The 21738-nt window shown below is 53.5% G+C and overlaps 1 protein-coding gene across 2 annotated transcripts in view; it reads right to left on the reverse strand.

The window, feature by feature from the left end:
* Positions 1–430: 430 nt before the first annotated feature.
* The window catches only part of RXRA (retinoid X receptor alpha), a 108273-nt gene continuing 86965 nt past the window's right edge, over positions 431–21738 (reverse strand). For both annotated transcript variants that reach the window (XM_068414243.1, XM_068414244.1), the window contains 6 exons: positions 21144–21313; positions 15745–15874; positions 10803–10935; positions 9605–9696; positions 8270–8375; positions 431–4927 (listed from right to left, as the gene is read on the reverse strand). In XM_068414243.1, coding sequence (XP_068270344.1) covers positions 4780–4927; positions 8270–8375; positions 9605–9696; positions 10803–10935; positions 15745–15874; positions 21144–21313 — 779 coding nt within the window. In that variant the 3' untranslated portion in view covers positions 431–4779. The remainder of the gene's footprint in view (positions 4928–8269; positions 8376–9604; positions 9697–10802; positions 10936–15744; positions 15875–21143; positions 21314–21738) is intronic.

The raw sequence follows: 21738 nt of genomic DNA on the forward strand, positions 1-21738 counted from the left end.
AGTGAATAATAATATACGGTAGTGATTTCACAGTAAAACAGACCTGCGGGAACGCCGGATATACGTGACGAAAGACACCCCCCAGACCAGCCCGCCCCCTCCCTCCCGCCCCCAGAAAAAGATTTTGGAAGTGGGGGAAAAAAATAAAAAGCTCATTCAAAAAAATTATTTCAAAAGAGATTTCATATAAAGCCTTTAAAACACGGTCAAAAGTTTCTCCCTCTTCTCCAGATCCCCGTCCCTGTGGCTGAACACTTAGAGAGAGAAAGAGAGGAAAAAAAATAGAGAGAGTTTATAACAATCTCTGTAGAAGAAACAAAACAATCCAAAAAAGAAAATATCCAAGAATACGTAAGGGATAAAATTACATTTGTACAAAAATAGATTTTAACTTTATTGATGCTTTAGATATTTTTCCTTATCTTTTATCTTTTTTTTTTTTTTTTGTCATTCTAAATTTTAATGTATTTTATTTTTTAGCTATGCATCCCATAGCCAAGGCATCCATCACTAAGTATTGGGAATTGCTAAAGCTATTTTTACTCAAAACCACCTGCTGCTCGAAAGAAAAACAAAAAAGCAAACAAACAAACAAAGAAAAAAACAAACCAAAACAAAAAAGGCATCTTAAAATAGATGCATTTCCTTTGTCTCGAGGAATAAAGATCCAGATTTGGCATCTGCCAATTCGGGAAGGGCTTCAGATACGATGGACTCGCTTACATGAAGCAACAAAAAAAAAAAAAGGCAAGGGAAAAAATAGGAAAAAAAGAATCTACTTAAAAACAACCCACAAAAAGTCTGTAATTGCTACGGTTATAATATATGTATATGTGAGTGAGGATATTTATACAGTGTATATATCTACAGTACATACATGTATACACACGCACATATGGATCAACCTAAACCAGCTCATGCACGCTCGGCACTGATGGGGACAGCGTCAGCTCCTGAGCCACCCCCCGCCACCTCAGGGAGCCGCAGCATCCTCCCGGGGACGGCGATGGATTCGGCTCGGGTTGGGGTTAGGGCTTGGGTGGCAGGCGGGTGGCTGAACAGCTGATGGTTGTGCTATCTTTAGAAAATTAAAGATTGTCCCACCAACAAAAAGGAATTAAAAAAAAAATATAATTAAAACATAGATCACCCTAATCAAACCAGATTTTTTCATGAGCGCTAAGATCTGGTTAAACGAAAGTCCTACCTCTCTAGTGAATAATGTGCCTTTTTTTTTTTTTCCTTTTACCCATGTCTCACCTCTTCAAACAAGCACGTGGTATATTTATAATTATTATGATGACCAAAAAAAAAAAAAAAGCCAAAAGTGAAAAAGAATACAAATAAAAGACTCAAACTCATGCACAAGCACGTTGCTTTAAGGCTGCTGTGGCAGATGTTACCAGACACACAAAAGCTTTTCCTGCCGATGGGGAGGGCTGGGCTGGTGATGGTGGGGCGGGCTGGGGGCCAGGCTCTGCGGGTTGATCACACGTGTCCAGGACCCACCGGCAACCCGAAATGCCCGGTGTGGCTGCTGGGGGAACACAAGGGTCCTACTGAAAGCAAGAGTCACGCTGAGTTACAGCAACGCGCGGGCTCCCTTGACACCTCCCGAAAACAGAAAACCCAGGAACAACGCTCAGCCTGTCCCCAAAACCCTCCTCAGAGTGGAGGCCATGTGCTGCTTCAGCAGGGAAACTGAGGCACGGAGACACGCATCCTGACCGAGAGCCCCGGGCCTGCAGAGCCTTCTCCTTTGCACCACGCTGTTTGCTGAGGACACCCCCTTGCACGTGGCATTTTATTTTTATTGTGTCAAATGCTAACTGGGATGGGATGGGATGGCATGGGATGGCATGGGATGGGATGGCATGGGATGGGATGGCATGGGATGGGATGGCATGGGTTGGGATGAGATGGGATGGGATGGCATGGGATGAGATGGGATGGGATGGGTTGGGATGGGTTGGGATGAGATGGGATGGCATGGCATGAGATCACATGGGATGGGATGGGATGGGATGAGATGAGTTGAGATGGGATGGGATGGGTTGGGATGGGTTGGGATGGGATGGGATGGCATGGGATCACATGGGATGGGCTGGGATGGCACAGCATGGCATGTGGGATAGGATGGGACAGAAGCTCCTGCTCTGCAGCCCGGCTGTGCCCAGGGTTTCAGCACAAGCCACCGCAGCTCAGCCCCCAGCCCCAAACAGCCCCTTCCAAGCCATCCATCAGGAGAAAAGTGGTTCCACCCAACGGAGAAGGACAGCGGGTTTACTCTAGTGCCACGTCCACCGCCCCTTTCACACGGCAGCCTCATCCCCTCCAGCAAGCGAGCACCAGGCTCCTTTCCACCGGCAAGAGCTGGGCCGGGGGCTGCCAGGGGCTGCTTTGGCTCGGGCTGAGCTCCGCGCCGGCTGGCTGGGAGCCCCCCGCGGGGCTGCGCCAGCCTGACGCTGCCAAGGAACAGCCTGCTCGTGTTTACTGGCACCCTGCGCGTATTCCGTTTCTCTTGCCTAGTTTTCTTGGCAAATTCTTGCGGGGTGAAGCTGTTTAATAATATTTTCGGCGGCATGCAGGCTGCTGGAGAAACACAGCCAGAACGCTTTCCCTGCCTCTGTGGATTTGCCACTTCAGGCCAGCCCAAGGGAAAGTTATGACCTGAAATCCTGAGTATTTCTTCAGCAATGAGCCGGCCTGGTTAACTGCAGGGGATGGAGCCGGGGATTCGAGCTGCCAGGCGGGATGAGGACAGGCGGGTGACAACTGAGTCCCCTCAAAAAGCGGTGGGAGCTGGTGGGCACTGCTCCAGCCCCCTCCAGGCACCAAACAGCCCGTTGAAGAACCAGCTACAACCCGCGGGGAGAAAGAAGAGAAAGAAATACCTTGGGGACCTAATGCCTTGTCATTTTAAAGCACAGAAGACATGAAAGCGGTGGGGAAGCCCTTGGCCCGAGGCCATGTGCAGGTACCTCGTTCTTGGCTCTGAGCATCTGCCCCACGGTGTGTTTGGGACAAGCTGTCCTGCCAAGGGGGGAAAACCCTCCCCAACATCCCTCGTTGCTTGCTCTACTTTTTTTTTTAACTCATTCTTGCAGTGGGGCTCTGGAGACACCTGATGAAGGTGCAACAGGGAGGGGAAGGGGAACCGCTGCCTGGCTGAGCCCCTCTCCCCATGCACTCCCCGGGGAATCCCGTCCTGTGGGGTGTGGACATGTTCCTGGGACGTGTCCCTAATCCCCCAAAACCTGTACATCTCTCTGATGTCACACCAAGGTTCAAGGGAAGGACCGTGCCAAAGCCAACGTGCTTTTGATGCTCTCAGACAGGCCGGGGATGCCAGGGCTGCTGCTGCGTCCCCCACCCAGCCGGGACCTCTCAGCCCCCACGGGGCAGAGCCAGGCGAGGGGGAGCCCTGTCTTTGCCACACCGCTAATTAACAGCCACAATTACCAGCCTGGCCAAGCACTCCCACTAATTGTTGCCTTGCAGTGTTTTGCACCGCAGGTGCTGAATCAACACCATCAGCCTCCTGGGCCAGCCGAAACCTCAGCGCGAGGCAAGGGCGAGGGCTCGGGCACTGCTGGCCGTGGGGAAACGCCTGCCCGGACCCAGGGCTGCTGCGTACCCACAATGTGGGCACAGAGGGGGCATTCAGCCAAGCCCACCCCATCAGCTGGAAATGCCCCTCCAGCCTCACTGAACCAGGTCAGGACCAAAAAAACCAAGACGACAGATTGCCAACGCACCAGCCCTTGAAATACAGCGTGGGCCTGGCAGGATGGGCTGGATGGAGCCTCGCAAGCGGGGCCGTGCAGGGATGCTGAGGGCAGGGGTCCAGCAAGACCCCGCGAGCTGGGGAAGGGCGATGTCAAGTCCCTGGCAGCCTTAAAGCAAGAGCTCCAGCCGGCCCGTGTCTGCGTGGGCAGCTCCACACCCAGCACAGAGGCATCTTTGGGAAGAGCAGCGGTGCCCGGCTGCTCTCCAGGATGGCAACGGGGATTTTTCAGGTGCTGCTGCGCATGGGACCCTCTGCACTGATGTACAGAGGGCACCCCGGCTCCTCGTGCCACCAGTTGCCTCGTTATTTGAGGGGGGGATAAAGCTCAATCCCAAATCCTCTGCTTCTAACTGCAAGGAGAAGGCTCTGCGCAGCCACGGGTGACTCATGTGCGGGGCATGGGCCGGGCCGCCTCCAGCCCGCCTCTCCCTCCGTGAAGTAACTACCGAGACTACTAATAATAGTTAGAAACCAAAAATAGAAATTTTTTTTTTTTTCTTCCTCTTCTCTTTTTTTTTCAAAAACTCCATCCTCTGAAAATAGCCAGCTGCAATCCAGCAAGTTCAACCACTCCCCTCGGCCTGTCCAAACCCCACTGCCCCAAGGGCTGGGACCGTCCTGTCCCCATCCCCGTCCTGCCCCGGGGCAATCACCGCTGGCCGTGGCACGCACGCAGGGCAATGCCAAGCCCTGAAACTCACGGCACGGCGGGGGCCGGGGCGGCGGGTGACAAGCTCTCTCCGCTCCCACCTCTCTACATCTAGCGCAGGGAACCAGCGAGCAGGTCTTGAGATGCAGCAGTGACAGCGAAACGGACAAGGGCGAAGGCGGCGAGGAGGCGAGGACGGCAGGGGGTCATCCCGGATCAGACGGTGCCTCCAGCGCTGGGGAGAGGAGGGAGGGACGGGCTGGGGCAGCGGCGGAGGAAAGCAGAGGAAGGGGCCCCGCGAGACCCCAGCCGGGCGAGGGACGGACCCAGCAGCAGTTCTCTAAGTCATTTGATGGGGCGCTTCCAGCATTTCCATCAAGAAGGTGTCGATCGGCGTGTCGCCTATTAGCTTGAAGAAGAAGAGGTGCTCCAGGCATTTCAGGCCGATGGACCGGAGGGCTGGGAGACGGAGCAGGAGCTTTGCGAACCTGGGGGCAGGAGACACGACATGGTCAGACATCCCACCGGCAGCCCCGCTTCTGCCCTGACCCCCCAAAGCTTCTGGGGCCGCTCCTGCTCAGAAGGGCTGGGAGTCAGACACGACCTCTTTGCTACCAAAGTCATGGGGCTACACCAGAGCTGGGGAGAGAAATCCTTAGTGATGTCCCCAGCCTTGAAGATCAGGCAGCCATGGTGGATATTCACAACAAACACCTGACAGCTGAGCTGGAAGAGTAAAACGGACTGGGGTGCACCACTGGCTTCATGCATCTGTGATACCGTACAGCATCTGTGATACCGTACAGCGAGCACCGCGAGATGCTGCGGGTTCCCCACACCACAGGCATGGGAGGAGGCACTGCGGGGCCAGCCCTGCTGCAGGCAGTGGTGCCAGCAGCTTCAGCAGCATGGTCTTTGGTCAGGGAGAACAGCAAGGAGCCGAGGAGGGGATGGAGGTGATGCTGTGTCGGGTCATCCAGCACTTCTCTCGGTGATGCCCCTTCCCTGCAGGCACCGGGCATCATCCGGGTACCCGGGCTGCTCCTTGCTGCCAAGCCCTGGGGGCTGCTGGCGTGGCAGGAACCTGGCTGAGAGCCGGGCTGGAGGCGTCCCAGGGGTGACACCAATGAAAGGAGACAAGGACTTTGGCGCACAAGCTGGAAGCAGTGCTGCAAACCAGCCGGGACACGGGGTGCTCCCCTTCTCCCTGCCCAGTGCCGGGCTCCGCCGAACCCCGGCCGAACAAAAGCCCTTTGCCACTAGCTCCAGAGCCCCGCCGGTGCCACCCTGGGGTGCCCCCACCCTGCCTGCCCGAGCCCCAGGACGTCACCTCCCTGCTCTCAGAACGGGGACAAGGCCCTTTCACGGCCGGGAGCGTGTTTATTTGTTTTTACTGCTGCACAATCAGGGCTTGAACATAAGCAAAGGCCGGAACCAGCCCAGGGAGAAGGGGACTTTCTAGAAAACACACACATAGAGAGACATGCATAAACATACAGATATTATACATGCGTGCACACTTCTCTCTCCCTATTCTTTTTTTTTTTGCTGAGCTGGCGAGAACGGTGGGAGCGGAGCCAGGAAAAACAAATCAGTCCTACCATCCCATTCAGGAAGTTTCACTTTAAACCAAACCAGATGATGGCTCCAGCCCTGGGATATGTTTAACTGTGAGATAACCAGCCCGCAGCACAATGTGCCAGGGGAGGGGAGAAAACAGCCCCGATTCCCTGCAGCTGCTCGGGGTCACATACACACCGTGCCCTCCTGGAGAGGAGCAGGGGCTGGCACAGGGGGAGCAGGGCTCGGTTTTTCCTACCCTCCCTCCGTCTCACTGCTGCAGAGAAGTTCCTTTTTGGTGTTTACATGGTGCTCACAAGCTCCCAAAGGCCGGGGACGAGGCTAAAGTCAGGCACCGAAGGGCACGTGAAGCGGTGGGGCAGCCAAGCGCTCGGCGCAGCGTGGAGCAGGGGAGGGTGCCCGCCACCGGCTCGACCGAGCGTTTGCTCAACCACAGGAAGAACTTGTTTCCAGCCCCAGATGGTGATCGCATCGTGCCATGAGACCGGGAGGATGGAGAGCGCTCCCGAGAGCTTTGTTTAGCTCTTGTGCAACTCCGGACTCCCAGCCCACGAGTTAACCCTCCCGAGCCACCTGGGCTTATTGCACCATTGCCCTGCACCGCACGAGAGATGCAGGAAGGTCAGCAATGCCCAGTCACGGCTCTCACGACAGCCCTGAGCATGCAAAACCCTTTAAGGTCACCAAAGCAGGGTGTGAGAACCACACGAGGAGGTCCCCAGCCCAAGGTCATTCAAAGCCAGTGAGAGACCAAACTCCAGAGCCCCTGGTGCAGCTACCAGACCTAGAACGCTCCCTTACACAGCGCTGATCATTGAGGTAGAGCCCTGGGGAACAGATTCTGACTGGTGGCTCAGCCACTTTGCTCAGTCATGCACAGCGGCTTCACCGTGGTTTGGTGGATGAAGAACAGGGCTGTCTCCACGCCAGCCCCCTGCCCAGCCCCACCCCGGACGTGCCAGGGCAGCACAACCCGGCTGCCGACACTGGGAGCCTGTGTGAAGCAAAGAGCTCATCCCACCGGGGGAATAACCCAGGAGAGCTGCTGGCCACGCTCCCCGAGGCAGCTCTCCCCGTGCCAGCTGCTCGTTGTGAGCCCCACGGGAGCAGAGCTCTCCTGAAACACCAGAACAGCCAAAGTCCAGGCTCTGGGTCTGGATTTGCTTAGGAACTGCAATTTAATAATGCTTGTTGGAAGAGGAGTCGGCGTGAGAGTTGGCCTGGGGTCCATGCAAACCACCCAGGGGAGGAGAGGTAACCACCCCTGCTCTGTGCACTGCGCTCATCCCTCCCTCCCCTCCTCACCGCCAAGTCAAACACACCCAACGGTACCTTCCTCCTCACCCTCCCCACCACAAGCCAACCATGAACATTCAAGAAGCCCCTTAACAATGAGTCTTTTTCCATCTGCCAGCACATCGGTACCCAAAGTGTGAGGGGAAATAAGTCCAATATTACTTCTGAGGGTGTGACCTGCCCGCTGCATTCACCGCTGTAAGAGCATCCTTTATTTTTTTAACCATCCAGACCCACAAGACCGGGAATGCAGGTGAGATGCAAATCCCAGTTGCTTGGGCTGTTTTTTTCCCAATATTCACGCCCCAGCAGCGACACACACCAGCAGCAGTTTCCAGAGCTTCACTTGGTTTCTCAAATGACTGTCAGTAACTTAACTGGCAGTTGCCAGCTTCAGGCTGTAACTGGGAAAATGCGCCCACTCAGCTCCGGAGCGGTCCAGGAAAGCATTCCTAATTCCCCCTCCCATTCCCAGCTGGATTGGGGGAGGCGGGGAGGGGAGAAAAGAGCATCAATTGAGGCTTTCACTTCCCAGCAATGATGCTCATCTGCCACTGAAAATTAACTCCGTGTGCGTCTTATTTTCGCTGCGGTTTGCTCTCTGTGGTTGCCAAAAGGGAAATGATACCCCTTCCCCCCTGTGCTCATCCCACTGCTGCGGCCGCAGGAGCGGGGGCTGCTCAGGTCTCAGCACCACCGTCACAGCCAGACCTTGTCCTGGCTGCGCTGCATTTACTGGCACGGGAACACAGCCCTCCCTGCGCTTCACAGGGGGATTTTCTAAGGCCGTCCACAGCTGAAGCAGGTAGAAACGAGTGGGTTTCTCTGCGGAGAACTGTTCGCTCCCAGAAGACGTGGGAACACAGAGCCCTAAGTGGAAGGGACCCCGCACCCACCGCACGGGGCTCTGCAGGGGCGCGAGGCTGCAGGACAGGGCTGGGGCAGCGACTCACCTCCCGGGCTGGTCGGGGTATTTGTGTTTGCAGTACGCCTCCAGCGACGCGTACACCTTCTCCCGCAACGCTTCCACTTCAGCCGGGTTGGAGAGACCTTTTGAGTCTGAAAGGCAACGGAAGGACCATCAGCCCAAAAACTTCCAGGCTTCCCAGGCAGGCAAGGACCCCCCCTGTGCACCCCCCAGCCCCCTCCATCCCTCCCAGACCAGGGCAGAGCGTGGATGCGGGGTCTGAACCCCAGGAATCTGGGGCAGTACCTAACACCTCGTGGGGAGCGTTCAAGCCCTGAATGGTTTGCCCTGGAACTACAGATTTGTTTTACTCCACCTCGTACCCCAACTGTTTTGGCTCATCCCAGTGGTCACAGACCCTCATTTAAAGGGTTTAAGTCCTGGGCTTGTGGGATTTCTCCCTCCAGCACGACGCACCGCGGCAGGGCTAAACGAACAGCCCCCGCTCTGGCAGGTCCCCCGCGACACGGCGAGGAGCTGTTTTTAGTAGGGTGAAAGGGACAGTCAAGCAATCGATATCCCCAAGCACATGCGCCACGGGAACCTCTCCAGATTCCCCTTCTTTTACCATATACGGCTAATCCCAAATTACAGACAATAAATTACTGGTGATTACAAGGGGTGGGGCGGGGAGGAGAAAAGTCAAGCAGAAAAACAAACCCAAGAAACAGCAATAAACCCTGCTGAAACGTCCTGGCCTGGGTTCGGTGGGAAAGGCCAGAGAAAGAGCCATGCTTGGGCACAACCCACGCTCCTGCGAGGGCAGGGAGGGGAAGGGGTGGCCCATACTTTTGTCTTAAAGGATATCTAGATTCATTTCTGCTCCTATTCAGGGACAACTGCCTCAAGCACCAGAACTTTCTTTTTACAGAGTCGCTGTAAAACTGGAAATGGGAAGACCAGGTAACGTTTATCAAACCAAAGTCCCTCAAGCTCAGCAGAGAACTCGGCCCATCAGCAGGACTCAGCTCCAAAAGCAGCATTCGCCGTCTCCTTGGATGGTCGCAGCCAAGTCCCGGCCAAGGCTGGGCCCTACACGGAGAATATTTTGGACCGTGAAACCGTGCTGCTCTCTACGAAGGGCAAAACACCCCTTGGAAAGGGAAGCCTGGAAAGCAACTCTGGGCATGGATCAACATCCATCCCTGACCTGCAAAGGACACGCTTGTAAGGTGGCAGACACACTTAATTTGACTTTCATGGTTGCCTCGGGAGTTGGGTGCCCTCGGTTATTTGTGATGGAGCTCTACAGGTAAGAAAAGGAGCCAAAAGGACACAGCATCAGTCAAGAGAGGACTGGAGAGAAGCTAACGGCATGTACCTGGGTTGAAGAGGACAATGGCTCGCAGGCAGCCTAGCTCTGTCTTGTCCATCTGCATGTCTCGCATTTTTGACACGAGTTCTGTCAGTACTCTGCAAAGGACACAGAAATCACAGGCGTCAGCATTAAAAAGAAATGAAAAAACACCCAGGTGTCAGCCCCAGAGCGAGGTCCTCCGGTGCGTGGTTAATGAAGTCATGGGACAGGGCTCGCTCATACCAGCTGAGGATATGCCCTCATTTTCCTCCTGTATCAAAAATAGCTCATTAGGAACATCAATAGTTCCTGTGAGATACAACAGGGACCATAAAAACTGGCTTCATGCATTCACTGCGAGGCTTTGGCACCTGAGAAAGCTGCCTAAAAATAAAAAATAATAATAAAAAAAAACCCAACAGGTATCTAAAAGCAATTTCCTCTGCCGGTAATTTTTATTACTCCCTTTGCTCTTACTGCAGGTGCCGGTCTTGAAATATTTTCCACTGATTGCCCAGTTTTCCTTGTTAGATCCTGCACTTATGACCTCACAGGAAACAAATGATGTCACCCAGGTCCGAAGAACAATTTCCTTGCAAAGCAAAGCAGCAAAGGTGATTTGGTTTCAACTAAGCCGTCTCAAGATGAGTCTCGGGCAGAGAAATCAGCCACTATTTAAGCAGCGTCTGGAGCCACGCTGTGGGTCAAACACCCTGGAAGTCTGGCTTTAAAATGCTTTCCCAAAGCATGAGATTAAAGAGCCCTCGGGATACGCATGTGGAACCTGCTGGGTATTTTTGGTGCTTTTTCATTGCGAAAATAAAACAACGTCTTGGTCCAATTAAAGATGAAAAGAAATAAAGGAGCGGCCTCCTCGTAACGTTAGAAGGCATCTGGACCCCATGAAAGAGGCTTTGATTTGCACTGGGCAGCCTTCTCCCTGACTATCTCGGGCTGTTGGTTCCTGCAGGTTTAAGAGGAGGGATTTAACGTTGTTGCCTGCAGCCAGGACCACGACATCTCCACGCACGCCATGGGATGGACACGCCTCAGCCCAGGCTCTCCGACCACAAGCCCACGTGCCAACGCCGTCTCCATCCGACCCCTCAAGCATGTTGAAACGTGGGGAACGGAGGCAGACCAGTGTGGAGACAGAGATGAGGGTGTCTAGGCAGGGTGGCCTGCGATGTGTCCCCCACGGTCCATCCCTCCCTCCGCCCACCTGTCGAAGATGGCCCCGACGCCGGCACTGTGCGCGCTGTTCCGGTGCACGTGGAGCCCCGTGGCTAAGAGGATCCCGTCTTTCACGGCTATGGAGCGGTGGGAGAAGGAGGCGATTAGGAGCTCATTCCACCCTGGGGAGGAGAAAACAACCAAGGCCGCAGGTTAGAGCCATGGGGTCCTGAGTGGGTTTGGGAATCAGCAACATCACCTCCCTGGTGCTAAAAAGAGAGGAGGAAACTGCTCAAGAACCATCTTTGCTAGGGTAACATGGCTGGACATGGGAAAGGAGGGGGAAGCCAACCCTTTCTTGGATGTCAGGGAAGGAAAAAACCATTAAGGAACAAATGCACTAAAAACATAACGCTAATAAGGGAAGCAGTTTCCTCTATAAACCTTGCAGGCACCAGAGCAAACAGCTCTCTGCCCTGCTCCTCTCGCTGTGAACCTACGGGTGGGTGTGGAGCCCCGTGTTCCCTGTCTGACCTTATACTCCGTGCCTCTGAGCAGTTAAAGACCTATTAATGCTTTATACCAGCTAATTGGGCTCATTTTCAGGCCTTAATGGGGCACAGAAGTTCATTCACTGCTATTCAGCTGTGTAAATCGGGACCATGAAAACTCTCACTTGCAGGTTTGTCACTTCTGCCATAAAAACACTGGAAGGGATTTACCCTCCTCTCATCTGCTGCTCTACAGGGATGTCCCACAACCATGACTGCTCCAGTAACAGCTTTCCATAGCTGCTTGGAAATCAGCTTTTGACTTATTAGTTACTGGACATGCTACTTCAGGAGACAGGAAAACACATCCTCTGAGCCCGGACACCAGTTTGAGCTAGTGACAAATGGGGAAGTGAAGTTTGATGCGACCTCTCAACCCACCTTCCAGCTCCCCTTCCTAATTTAACACTTCTTCAAATTCTTAAATCCATAGCTTGTGGAGTTCAAGAATGCCTGAAACACACCCACAGCAAGAAGAAATGCTGTGAAGATTGAAGGGTGGAGATTTTGGTGGCTTCCAACGAGGAGAGGCATCTTCAGTAAGACAAGACAGGTCTTCTGCAACACTCACCACGTGGCTGATTTACCTGGCCTGAAAATGTTCTGGTGTCCAGAACACGGGGCTGCTTGGCAGGGGCCAGAAACGTCAGGATATTTAATTTTATTTTTTTTCCTCAGGCTGAAAAAGCAATACAACAACATCCCTCACCTCCTCTCCTGCCACAGAAACACTTCTTTTCTCACTGACTGGAATAAATACAAGGTCCACGTGTGCTGTACTCACCTACTGTTGCAGAGATGGGTTGTGCCATTAGAAATGTTGACAGGGAATAAAGTTCACTCTTTCCTAAGTGGCCACAGGATGTTTCCACCCCAGTCACGGGAACATTTATTTGGCTATTTACTGGGCGAGGCCTGGCACTCGCAGAGGGATTGCAACACTGTGAAACCCAAGGAGGACGGAGGAGAAGAGGTGGGACTGCACCAGGAGCCTGCAGAACCCGTGCTCCGTGGCTGAAGGGGACCTCCTGGAGCCAGACCCACAGAAAGGTGCCATGGGTGCCTCCCACCAGCCATCCCACAGCTACTCCACACACAGCCCCTCCACGCAGCTCCAACCAACAGAAACCAGAGCTGGCTCAACGTCCCTCCATGTCACCAGCTTTCACAACCCTGCCCTGACTCTCGGCCGTCACCCAACACCCCTCGGCCACAGCTCCGCACAGCCCCAGCGGTGCCGAATCCAGCCTCCAGCCTGCCAAGACTATGTGAAAGCGGTGAGGCTGCGGGGTGCCACCAACATCTGTGCTGGGCTTATTCCAGCTACAGAGTGCTGGATTCACCCGCATCCTTCCGCTGAATTGTTCCCATTTAGAGCTGGGATGTTTTGGCTGAAATGGGGAACCTGTTTCTACCTGGTGCTTTCACAGAGCATCCTCAAAGAGCTGACAAGATAAAAAGGCAAAGAGGAAAAAGTAGGTATAACCACAGGCAGCAAGTCTGAGTTAGAGATCAAATAAGTCTACCCAAAGAGTTTTCCATTTCTGCTCTGGAGAAGCAGAGCAGATTTATTTGACTCTTGTGACTCCTTTCTCATCAAACGAGGTGGCTGCAGCCTCTGGGGATGCTTTGGCTCCTCTGGGGCAGGGAAGGCACCTGGCAGCGCAGTGACCATCATGTTAATCCATCCCACTACCAAGTTTCCCCAGCAGCCCAATAAAATGGACTGCAGCTGCAGAGATGTAGTGCTCAGCATCCTTTGCCAGGCTGGCCACGATGCAGAGAAAACATCAGGTTATTGCCATCTCAGCCTCAGCACGCTTGGAAATGAGAAAACCCAGGGAAAACAGGCTTAAAAAGTTGCGTTTCCTTCTCCAAAAAAGCTCAGAGAGGGAAGATTTTTAAATGATTCAGGATTAGAGGAAAGGCACTGCCAGCCCACCCAGCATCGCTCCTCCAAAGATGCGTGCTCCACTCCACTTTGCCTTCGAGGATGCATGACTGAACCTGACTGACGCTCTTAGCTAAATTTTAATACTTAAATATTTCATGGGCAGCTGTTCTCAGCAGGCCGCTCTCCCCACTCAATAATAGATAGAGCCACTGGTTAAAAGACTTGGGCGAGGTTATCTGAGGCCCCAACAGAGACGCTTGGAGCAGGGAGCCCATCGGAGCTGCTCCAGGTGCTCAGCCTGGCTCATGGCCATGGGGTTAGAGCCACCACGAGATCTGGGATGTGATGGGGTCTGCAGCCCTCTCTCCTCCTGCCCTGTGGAGTGGCCCCTCCAGGGTGTCAGCTTGGAGCTGGTCACAACAAGCACCAGCACAACGGAGAGGACATCACGTCAGGAAATCTCCAGTTCAGCTTTCATTAGCCTTCTTCTAAAGAGAAAGGAAAACCTTGAACTGTTTTTGTGGGTTTTGTTTCCATTTCACAGAAGAAAAAGACAGCTTTTTGTCTGAATCCAGTTCTTCCCTGTGATATTTGCAGAAATCCCTCAGAGATTTCTAGACATGCTTCCCCTGCTCATCCACTCTCACAAGAGGCTCGAGACTCTCTTCAAAAATGCACTTTTTGTATTTCCCAGAGAGGGCCCTGAGCCAGCTCTGGCAATACTCACACCCACGGAAAAGTCAGCAGAGCACCTTCACTAAGGGGCTAGGAGGAGCTGTCCAGGGAGGGCATGGGACTTGGCCAAGTCTGCAGCAAGAATGAAACCCCCAAATTCTCCATTCCCAGAATACTGCTGTAACCACTAGATGAAATGTGACTATAAAAATCTCCTTTCAGTAATATAAGAAGAGTGGAAAACCTACACCAGTAAACGGTGTGACTTAATCACCCAGAAACCGTTGAGGTCAAGGATTTCAGAGAGGTTGCACGAGGGACTGGGTATTTGTATGTAGGGCCAGGGTACGCAGTTACATTGGTTGATAGTCAATAAAAAATTGCTGACAGTATTAAGATTCATGCATTTGGGCTACAGGCAGGCTTATTAAACAGAATGGCAGCTAATGCTTGTGTGGTGGGAAGAGGAAAACACCAATCCCATCATCTTCCTACTCGGGAGCCCTTACCCCTTCTCCTGAAGCAACCTGGACAGACCTTGGACCGGAGAACTTCTGGCAGTTCCTACATTTTGTGTTGAAGTGAATACTTTGCACTTGGTTCTTAAAGCATCTTCCTGCCCAATTTCATGGGCATTTATTTTGGGGCACACACTTTCTACACTAAGAAGCCAGGAATGCTGCCATCAAGGTGGATCAGCAGTGTCTTGTCTACAGAGGCCACTAACTTAAGGCCAGAAGAGCACAGAGAGAGAAGCACACACCCCTGCAAGGTCTTCCCCTCTTGAATTCCCTACAAAAGTGCATCTTGGGGAAACAAGAGGAACTTTTAAAAGTACCAGGGACTTCGGAGTCCCCGGCTTACTTGGGGTTTGGCTGACAGACTGGCTCACTCCAGGTAGCTCATCAGCTCGCCCAGCTCTGAGGCTGCACCTCTGCTCTGCACCAGACTCCTCCATCCTTTTGAACTCCCTTGACTACTTCAAGCAGCCAAGGTTGGTTTCTCTCATTGCCAAGTGGAGAGCTGGGTGCCACCACCAGCCATCAAGGTCTCCTCATTCCTCTCGCAGTCTCACCCTTCACATGGAGTTTGTCACCTGCTGGAAGCAGCTTCACGTGTCCCACTGACAACTTGCCTTCCTCTTTGTTTAAGGGAGCAAAACTCTCCGCTGCGTCAAGCCAAAGCCTTTTTAATCACTTATCTGATGACTGGAGCTATGCAAAGAGCTTCATGCCTAAAATGCAACCTCGTTGAGCTCTGCTTTTGATTTCTTGCCCTCCCTGGTCTTCGTGCATAACCTGCCTTGAATTTACTCGATGGGAGAAGACCCTTTTTACAGCTAACTGCTTTTCACCTCCCAAAGCCTCCGTTCCTGCAGACCCCCTGCCGCACAAGGAAATTTAAAATAAGCCCAGAGAATTTTATTTTCATCTTGGTGGGTGGGAGAAGGAGGCTGATATCTTTTTCTCCCCTTTCTGGTTTTAATTATGATCAAACATTTCAGTTTGATGAAATTTCGTGGAGTCCCAAGCCCACTGGGTCTTTCAAGTCTCAGCTTGGGAGGAAGGCAGCGTGTAGCTCCCTTGGTTTGAACGACCCAGCGCACATCTCCGAGCGCCTCGCTCGTCAGAGATGAAGCCGGGCCATTTTTCAGCTGATTGGCAGCTGGTGCAACTTTTTGGATCACATTCAGCAACGTGTCCCTTGGGGCTTTTTAAATCCTATTTAGCAATTGAATTATCAGAGGTTATCACTCAGAATCAGTTAACAGCTTTCAGGTTGCCGGGACCTAAATCTAAGCATAATACCTGTGAGATGTGGCACTCCTACGGCCCCGTGCTGGAGCCCACGCAGGGACGGTTCCCACTCACCTGCTCTGAGCAAGATGACCTGGTCGTCCAGGGGCAGCTCGGAAAAGTGGGGGATCCTCTTGGCCCACTCCACCAGGGTGAAGAGCTGTTTGTCTGCTGCCTGGCATATGTTCGTCACCGGGTCATTGGGCTGCCAAGAAAAAGAGATGGAAAGGTTGGGAGAAGGCAGAGCAAGGAGAAGAGGAGAGGCTGGGAAGGACCCCAATGTCGTGAGCACCCCAGAAGTGGATGTTATCCATCACAGGGAAAGGAGGTGACTTGGCTTCTCCACCACATGGTTTTAAGTGGTTTTTTAGCAAGCTCCAAAACAGGAACCAAGAGTGTTGAGACCCAATATCCATCACACGGACTGATGAACCAAACCAGCTCCAGCCCAGGGAAGGGCAGGCTCCTGCCCCGTGCAGCATGCACGTTCCCCGTGCCAGCAGCTCCCAGCTCGACAAACCAGCACCAGAGGAGGCATTACAGAAAAAAAGAGCAAAACCCTTTCCTTTGAAATATTATCCAGTAACAAAAACCATCTGCTCTCAAGGAGGACAGTCAGCCTAAACACACCAAATCCCTGTTTAAAGGAACTGCTAACAGCTCAAACGGGCTTGTGATTAGGAACTGGAAGAGACTGTCTAACCCCAGCAAAGCCAGACCTTGCTGGTACAGGCGTGTATATAGGGTTTACCTCTCTGGACAGGGATGTATGAGCCTCTCCACATATCCCACTGTAATCCCTGCTAATATCTAGCAGCTTTGACTGTACAATTATTTTTCTTCCATGTCCTTAAAAGAGCAGTTTCCAAATCGGAGGAGGAGTGTTTACCTCACCCCCGGGTCGCAGGGGGAAGGCGTGCGAACTCAGCGTGGCCGAGGCAGAGCAGACACGAACACCAGCACAACCTCTCCCTCCGGCAAGTCTCTGTTTCAGCAGGACAAGGCCACTCCTCACCCTGAGCTGGCTGTGTTACCACAAACCCCTCTCCCAGGCTGGGCAGATGAGGACCACGCTGCTGTGTCTCACTCCTGCCTCCCGGACCCCTGCCCGGTCCCCTCCGCCGTCCCCTGGCAGCAAACACAAACTCTGCCTCAGTGGCCAATGTCTCCCATTCTCCAGGCTTAAAATAACCAGCATCTGGCAAGCTCAGGGGCACCCGCCTTCGAAGTATTTTCACCTGTTGCATGCAGAGATGGATGGGAACGGGCTTGCGTTCAGCAGCGCAGCTGAGGAGTGGGGAGCATCGGCACGGGGATCGTCCCTCCTTGCTCTGCCCGGCTCCAGCAGCTCCCCGAGGGGTGCAAGGGCAGGGGAGCCTTGCTCCGAGGGAGCTGGGGCTCTTCCCTGGGGAGGGAGATGTGAGCAGGGGCTGGGCTTTTCCCTGGGAGAGGGAGGTAAGATGGGATCTCCTCTGGACAACAGGAAAACACTAAACTGGGTCTGAGGAGGAGCTCTGCAGGGTTTTCACTGGAAACATGGGGAACGTCGGCATTCAGAGGCATTTGCAGAAAGGGTGAGAAGGGACACCCTTGGCCCAGGCTAAAGGAACATCACCAACGTCAAGCCATCCGAGTGTGGTGAGGAAGCTGGAGCAGCCAGGTGGAGAGCCCAGGCATCCCAGCTCCCATGGGGTGGGATGGAGCCCTGCATGCCCTGGAGCAGGACACGACCTACGGTAGACCCCATGCTCCAGCAGAACCTGACCCACGAACCAACAAGTGCCTGCACAGCCCCATGAAAGGGGTATTTTAGGAAAGTTAGATGTTTTTGCCAAAGCTTGGGGATCTGCAAAGCGGTTCTAGAAACCCCCCCATGCACGGTAAGCAAATCCCCTCCTGCAGTAAATAGCAAGGGCACGGTGCCGGAGTGTGACAGACTGAAAGGACACACAGGCACCTGATCCTTCTGGAAGACCGGAGCTTGGAGACATCTTCCAGAAAACGGTGACTTGAAACCAGGCACTCAAAGGCCAATTAAGAGCTAACGGGGATAACACCTCTCAGTTACAGGCTTTGCCTTTCAGTGGCCAGGAGCCCATCCGAGGTGGTGCTCACATTGCAGGAGCCCAGCTTCATGGCTGCTGGGGCCATGGGGCAGAGGCAAACCCATCCTCACGCCCCATCGTACCGCCCAGGGACAGGTACGACCAGGGCGTACGGCCAGTGCCCAGCTCCCAAGGGACAGGGATCACACAGGGTCTTGAGGCTTCCTGGGACACACTGCACAGAGGAATCTTGCAGCCACGCTCATTTAGAGCTTGTGGGAACCTCCCAAGGGGTTCATCCTCTTTGCCACGCTCGCGATTAGCAGCTATTTGCAGCGGCTGACGAGCTGTTATCAGGGGCTTACTGGTGCGATTACTTCAAGTGAATGTTCTAGTGATGGTCATCAAAACGCTGAGTTTTGACATTCTCCTACATCCAAGGCAGAAGGAGAGCAGATTTACAGGGGCAGATCCCCCTGTCTCAGCTGCTTTCTGCCTGGCTCAGCATCCTTCCCTGTCCTGTCTGTGCCTCCCACAAGGATCACACCCCACTGTACTCCCCTTTCCCCATCATGGGCTTCAAACCATGAATGTACCCCATCCTATCTGGTGTCAGTCAAGGTGTCAGGAGAGAGGTCCTCTCCCTGGTCCCATACTCAGCCTCAGAGCAGCACGCTTCGTCAGCAATGTGTTCAGACACCAGGGCTGCTGGAACAGCTCACGGGCTGCAGCCCCCCTGCCCTCCCCTTCTACCAGCTCTGAGGACTGTGCTGAAGCCCCACAGTTGGGTCCCACACTGTCCTAGGTAGAAGAAATCAGTGGCAGTGCCAGCCTGGCAAAGCAGAGGGACCTGCCTCAACCAGAGTTGGGATCTCTGCTCTCAGAGCAGCCAGGGGACCATGGCACAAGGTGACAGTCACAGACACGACAGCAGCTGGGAGAGGAGGGTGTTAACTCCTACAGCACCCTGCCACCTCTGTCCCAGCCTGGCACAGGCCAGGGGAGATGTCCTTGCAAGCGCTGGAGCTCTCCAGCTCACCGGCAGCGTTCAATGCAGATGGAGTGAGGTGCAGGGACACAAATAAAAGGACCCAACGTACCAGGTTAATAGGAAACAGCTTGTGTTTTACCCCGTGTCTATGAGGGACTGAATCTGTCTGCCTTTCCATCACACGGGCCCTCTGGGGAGGGCTGGGAGGAGGGCAGCTCCTCTGTCTTCCCTCGCTGCATCCGGTGGCCTCGTCACCGCGAGCTGCTGATCTCATACATCTGCTAAACCTGCTACAAATGTCACCTCATCGACAGAAGCCGCTTGACAATAATAGGGCATTTCAACAAGCCTCCTGCTTCTATTTAGATGCAACACACATCCTTGTTCACAGTAATGCGTGTTGAATTATGCAGGAACCAGCTTTCAATTTGCTCCAAGAGGCTGAGGAGACGCAGTGCCAGACGAAGCCATTTATTTCAGCTTGCTCTCTGGGGTTTGTTTTCAAGTCAGCACAACGCTGGCTACAACTCCCCTGAAGTATTTTTAATCTTGATAGCCGTCAGAGCCTCTCCGAGCCCCTTGCTAACCACGGCTGAGCTGCCTCCTCCAAAAAAAAGCTCCTTGAAGCTTCATGGCGATGGGACCCTGGGGCTGGAGGGCATCGCTGCCTGCACGGTGCAACTGGGCTCTCCAGTGCAGGGGAGCGCCTGGCCGTGTACCTGCGTCTGGACTGTTTCACTGAGGAACTGGCTCTGTCCATAGCAGGAAGCCTTATGCACTGAAAAGCCTCACCTAGCAAGCCAGCCATGAAGTGTCCTTGTAGGTAAGGGCCAAAAAGAGCATCCCATAGAGGCAGTCAAGACGTAGACTCCTACAAGGAGCAGCCTGACTCCAAGATCTCCTGTCAAGCCCTGACAGATAATGCATCCCCTGCTCAATCCTCCAAGCCTCAAATGAAGAAAGAGATAAAGTATTATTGTAGCAGAAAATAAATACTGCAGAGTCCTTCTACTTCCCAGAAATAGCTGCATTCCATCATTTCAACCTCGCAGACAGCATATGATCCTGCTCTCCGGGCTTAGCCAGCACACATGCTCAGAGCCCCAGCTGTACCTCTGTGCCCCCCCGAAGGACCGCTAGGTAGGCAGGAGATGCCCCCGCTCCAGCCTCTCCCCTCCCCAGCAGCAAGCCTGGCAATAGCTAGCACAGTACTGGGGTAATTTACACCCACCGCAGCCCTGATGACACCTTGCAGCGGTGGTGTCCCCTCCTGCTAATGGAGCGTGCCGTGGGATGGTGTGTGCCCGCCGCCGTACGGCAAATGAGAAATTAAACACGTGCAGCTGACCCCGGCCCCAAAAGCAAACGCACAATGGTGCATGGCAATTCATTTTTTTTCCGCTCCTTCTCCATCTCTTTGCTTTGAGACTTCCCAGCCCCTCAGTATCCCACGGCTCAGGGGTAATCAGCCCCACTCCTGACCCTACTGCTGTACTAGTTGCCCCAGTTGCAGTCCTACCTTTAGAGGCATTCCTCTATTCCCATTAATCTCACGGCAACGGGAGCTATTGAGGAATGGGGTCTGCACCCTAAATGCTGCCTGGACTGGGCAGCAAGTACTTTCTCAGCAATAAGGCTCTTTACAAGGGCTTTGCATAGGGTCAATCCTAGAAACACAATTTCAGAGGGTAGGCTGGCTCTCACAGTCGCAGGGAGGCTTTCTCTAAGCAAGGCTAGAGCCTGCTGATAAGGGAATCTCTTAGGAAAGGGACCAAGACACTTTCCCTCGTCACAGCTTCAAACTCTTTCCCTATTTCCCTGTCAGCTATCTCTTGTTTACACAAGGTCCTCTCAGAGCTTGGCTGCTTCGAGCAGGTCCAGTTATAATGCAAGCTTGGGAAAGGAACTTGAAAGCAACCTTCTCCAGGTTCTCTCTTCTTACAGCCACGCAGCTGTATAATTCTGCACCTGGAAAGCCAGACTCCGATTTTACAACTCTTACCTCTTTGCACTTTAGCCACTGTTTATTGGCTTGATTGGACTCTGAGCTCTTCAGAGCATGCAGTATCTTCCTCCGTTTTAGCACTAAGGGCTGTTAACTAAAATAAAATCTTCTCTGTGAACCCTTCTAATTATCCCTTACAGTATCTCTTCATTTGCTATGGCAGTGAGATGGACAAGCCCCAGTGCTGGCGGCTGCGCAGGGACAGAGGGGTTTGCTTTCCTCCTGCTTTCATCTAAGCTCACACACGGCATCTACAGCAGAGCTAAGAAGTTGCACTTCTGAGCTCCACTTATTTCTTTTCCCATAAGATAACCCCTCTCTGACCTAGGCTCGCTGCTGTATTCGTGCTAGGTCAACCCTGAGGGCCCACAAGCCATCCCTTCCACCCCACGTGCCCGGGCTGGGGATGGGGCCAAGGGCAGAGGTGCCTTACCGAGCTCGGCGTCAAGCCCATATTTACGTCAATGTACATCTCTGTCTTTGGCTCCACGGCGAGTTCAGCTTCCAAGATCTTTTCCACGGGCATGTCCTCATTAGCGCTACTTGTTGACTCCACCTCGTTCTCGTTGCGGTCCTTCCCCCGCTGCCTCTCCTCCTGGACGGCTGGAAGTGGACAGAGAAGGGACAGGGTCAGTCTAGGGCTCCTGGCCACGGTGTCACGGGCTGAGCTGGGACCCGAAGCTCCACAGAGCTACGGGTGTTACTTAGCCATGAAAACCTAGAGCATCCTCAGTCCTTGTGACCTGTAGGAGCACATGCACATCTGATGCCTTGCTCTCCCACCCGACCTTTCCACCAGTGTGGTCAGTGGGTCTCGGGCTTGGATAGTCCAAGGGGGTGTGAGGTTTGAGGAAGGCACCGAGCAGCCCTGGCCTGGGAGAGCTGCTCCATGTGGGCTCCCCTGGGAGCACGGCGAGGGAGGTTCCTGCTTAGACCTGGGAAACTCCCCTTTCTGCAGAGGGAAAAGGCCTGGAAGCAAAAAGGTTAAAGACACATGATGAAAAGCAAAGGAAGCAACATGGCAAGTC

The sequence above is a fragment of the Nyctibius grandis genome, chromosome 16, assembly GCF_013368605.1.
Source record: "Nyctibius grandis isolate bNycGra1 chromosome 16, bNycGra1.pri, whole genome shotgun sequence".
Lineage (NCBI taxonomy): Eukaryota > Metazoa > Chordata > Aves > Nyctibiiformes > Nyctibiidae > Nyctibius > Nyctibius grandis.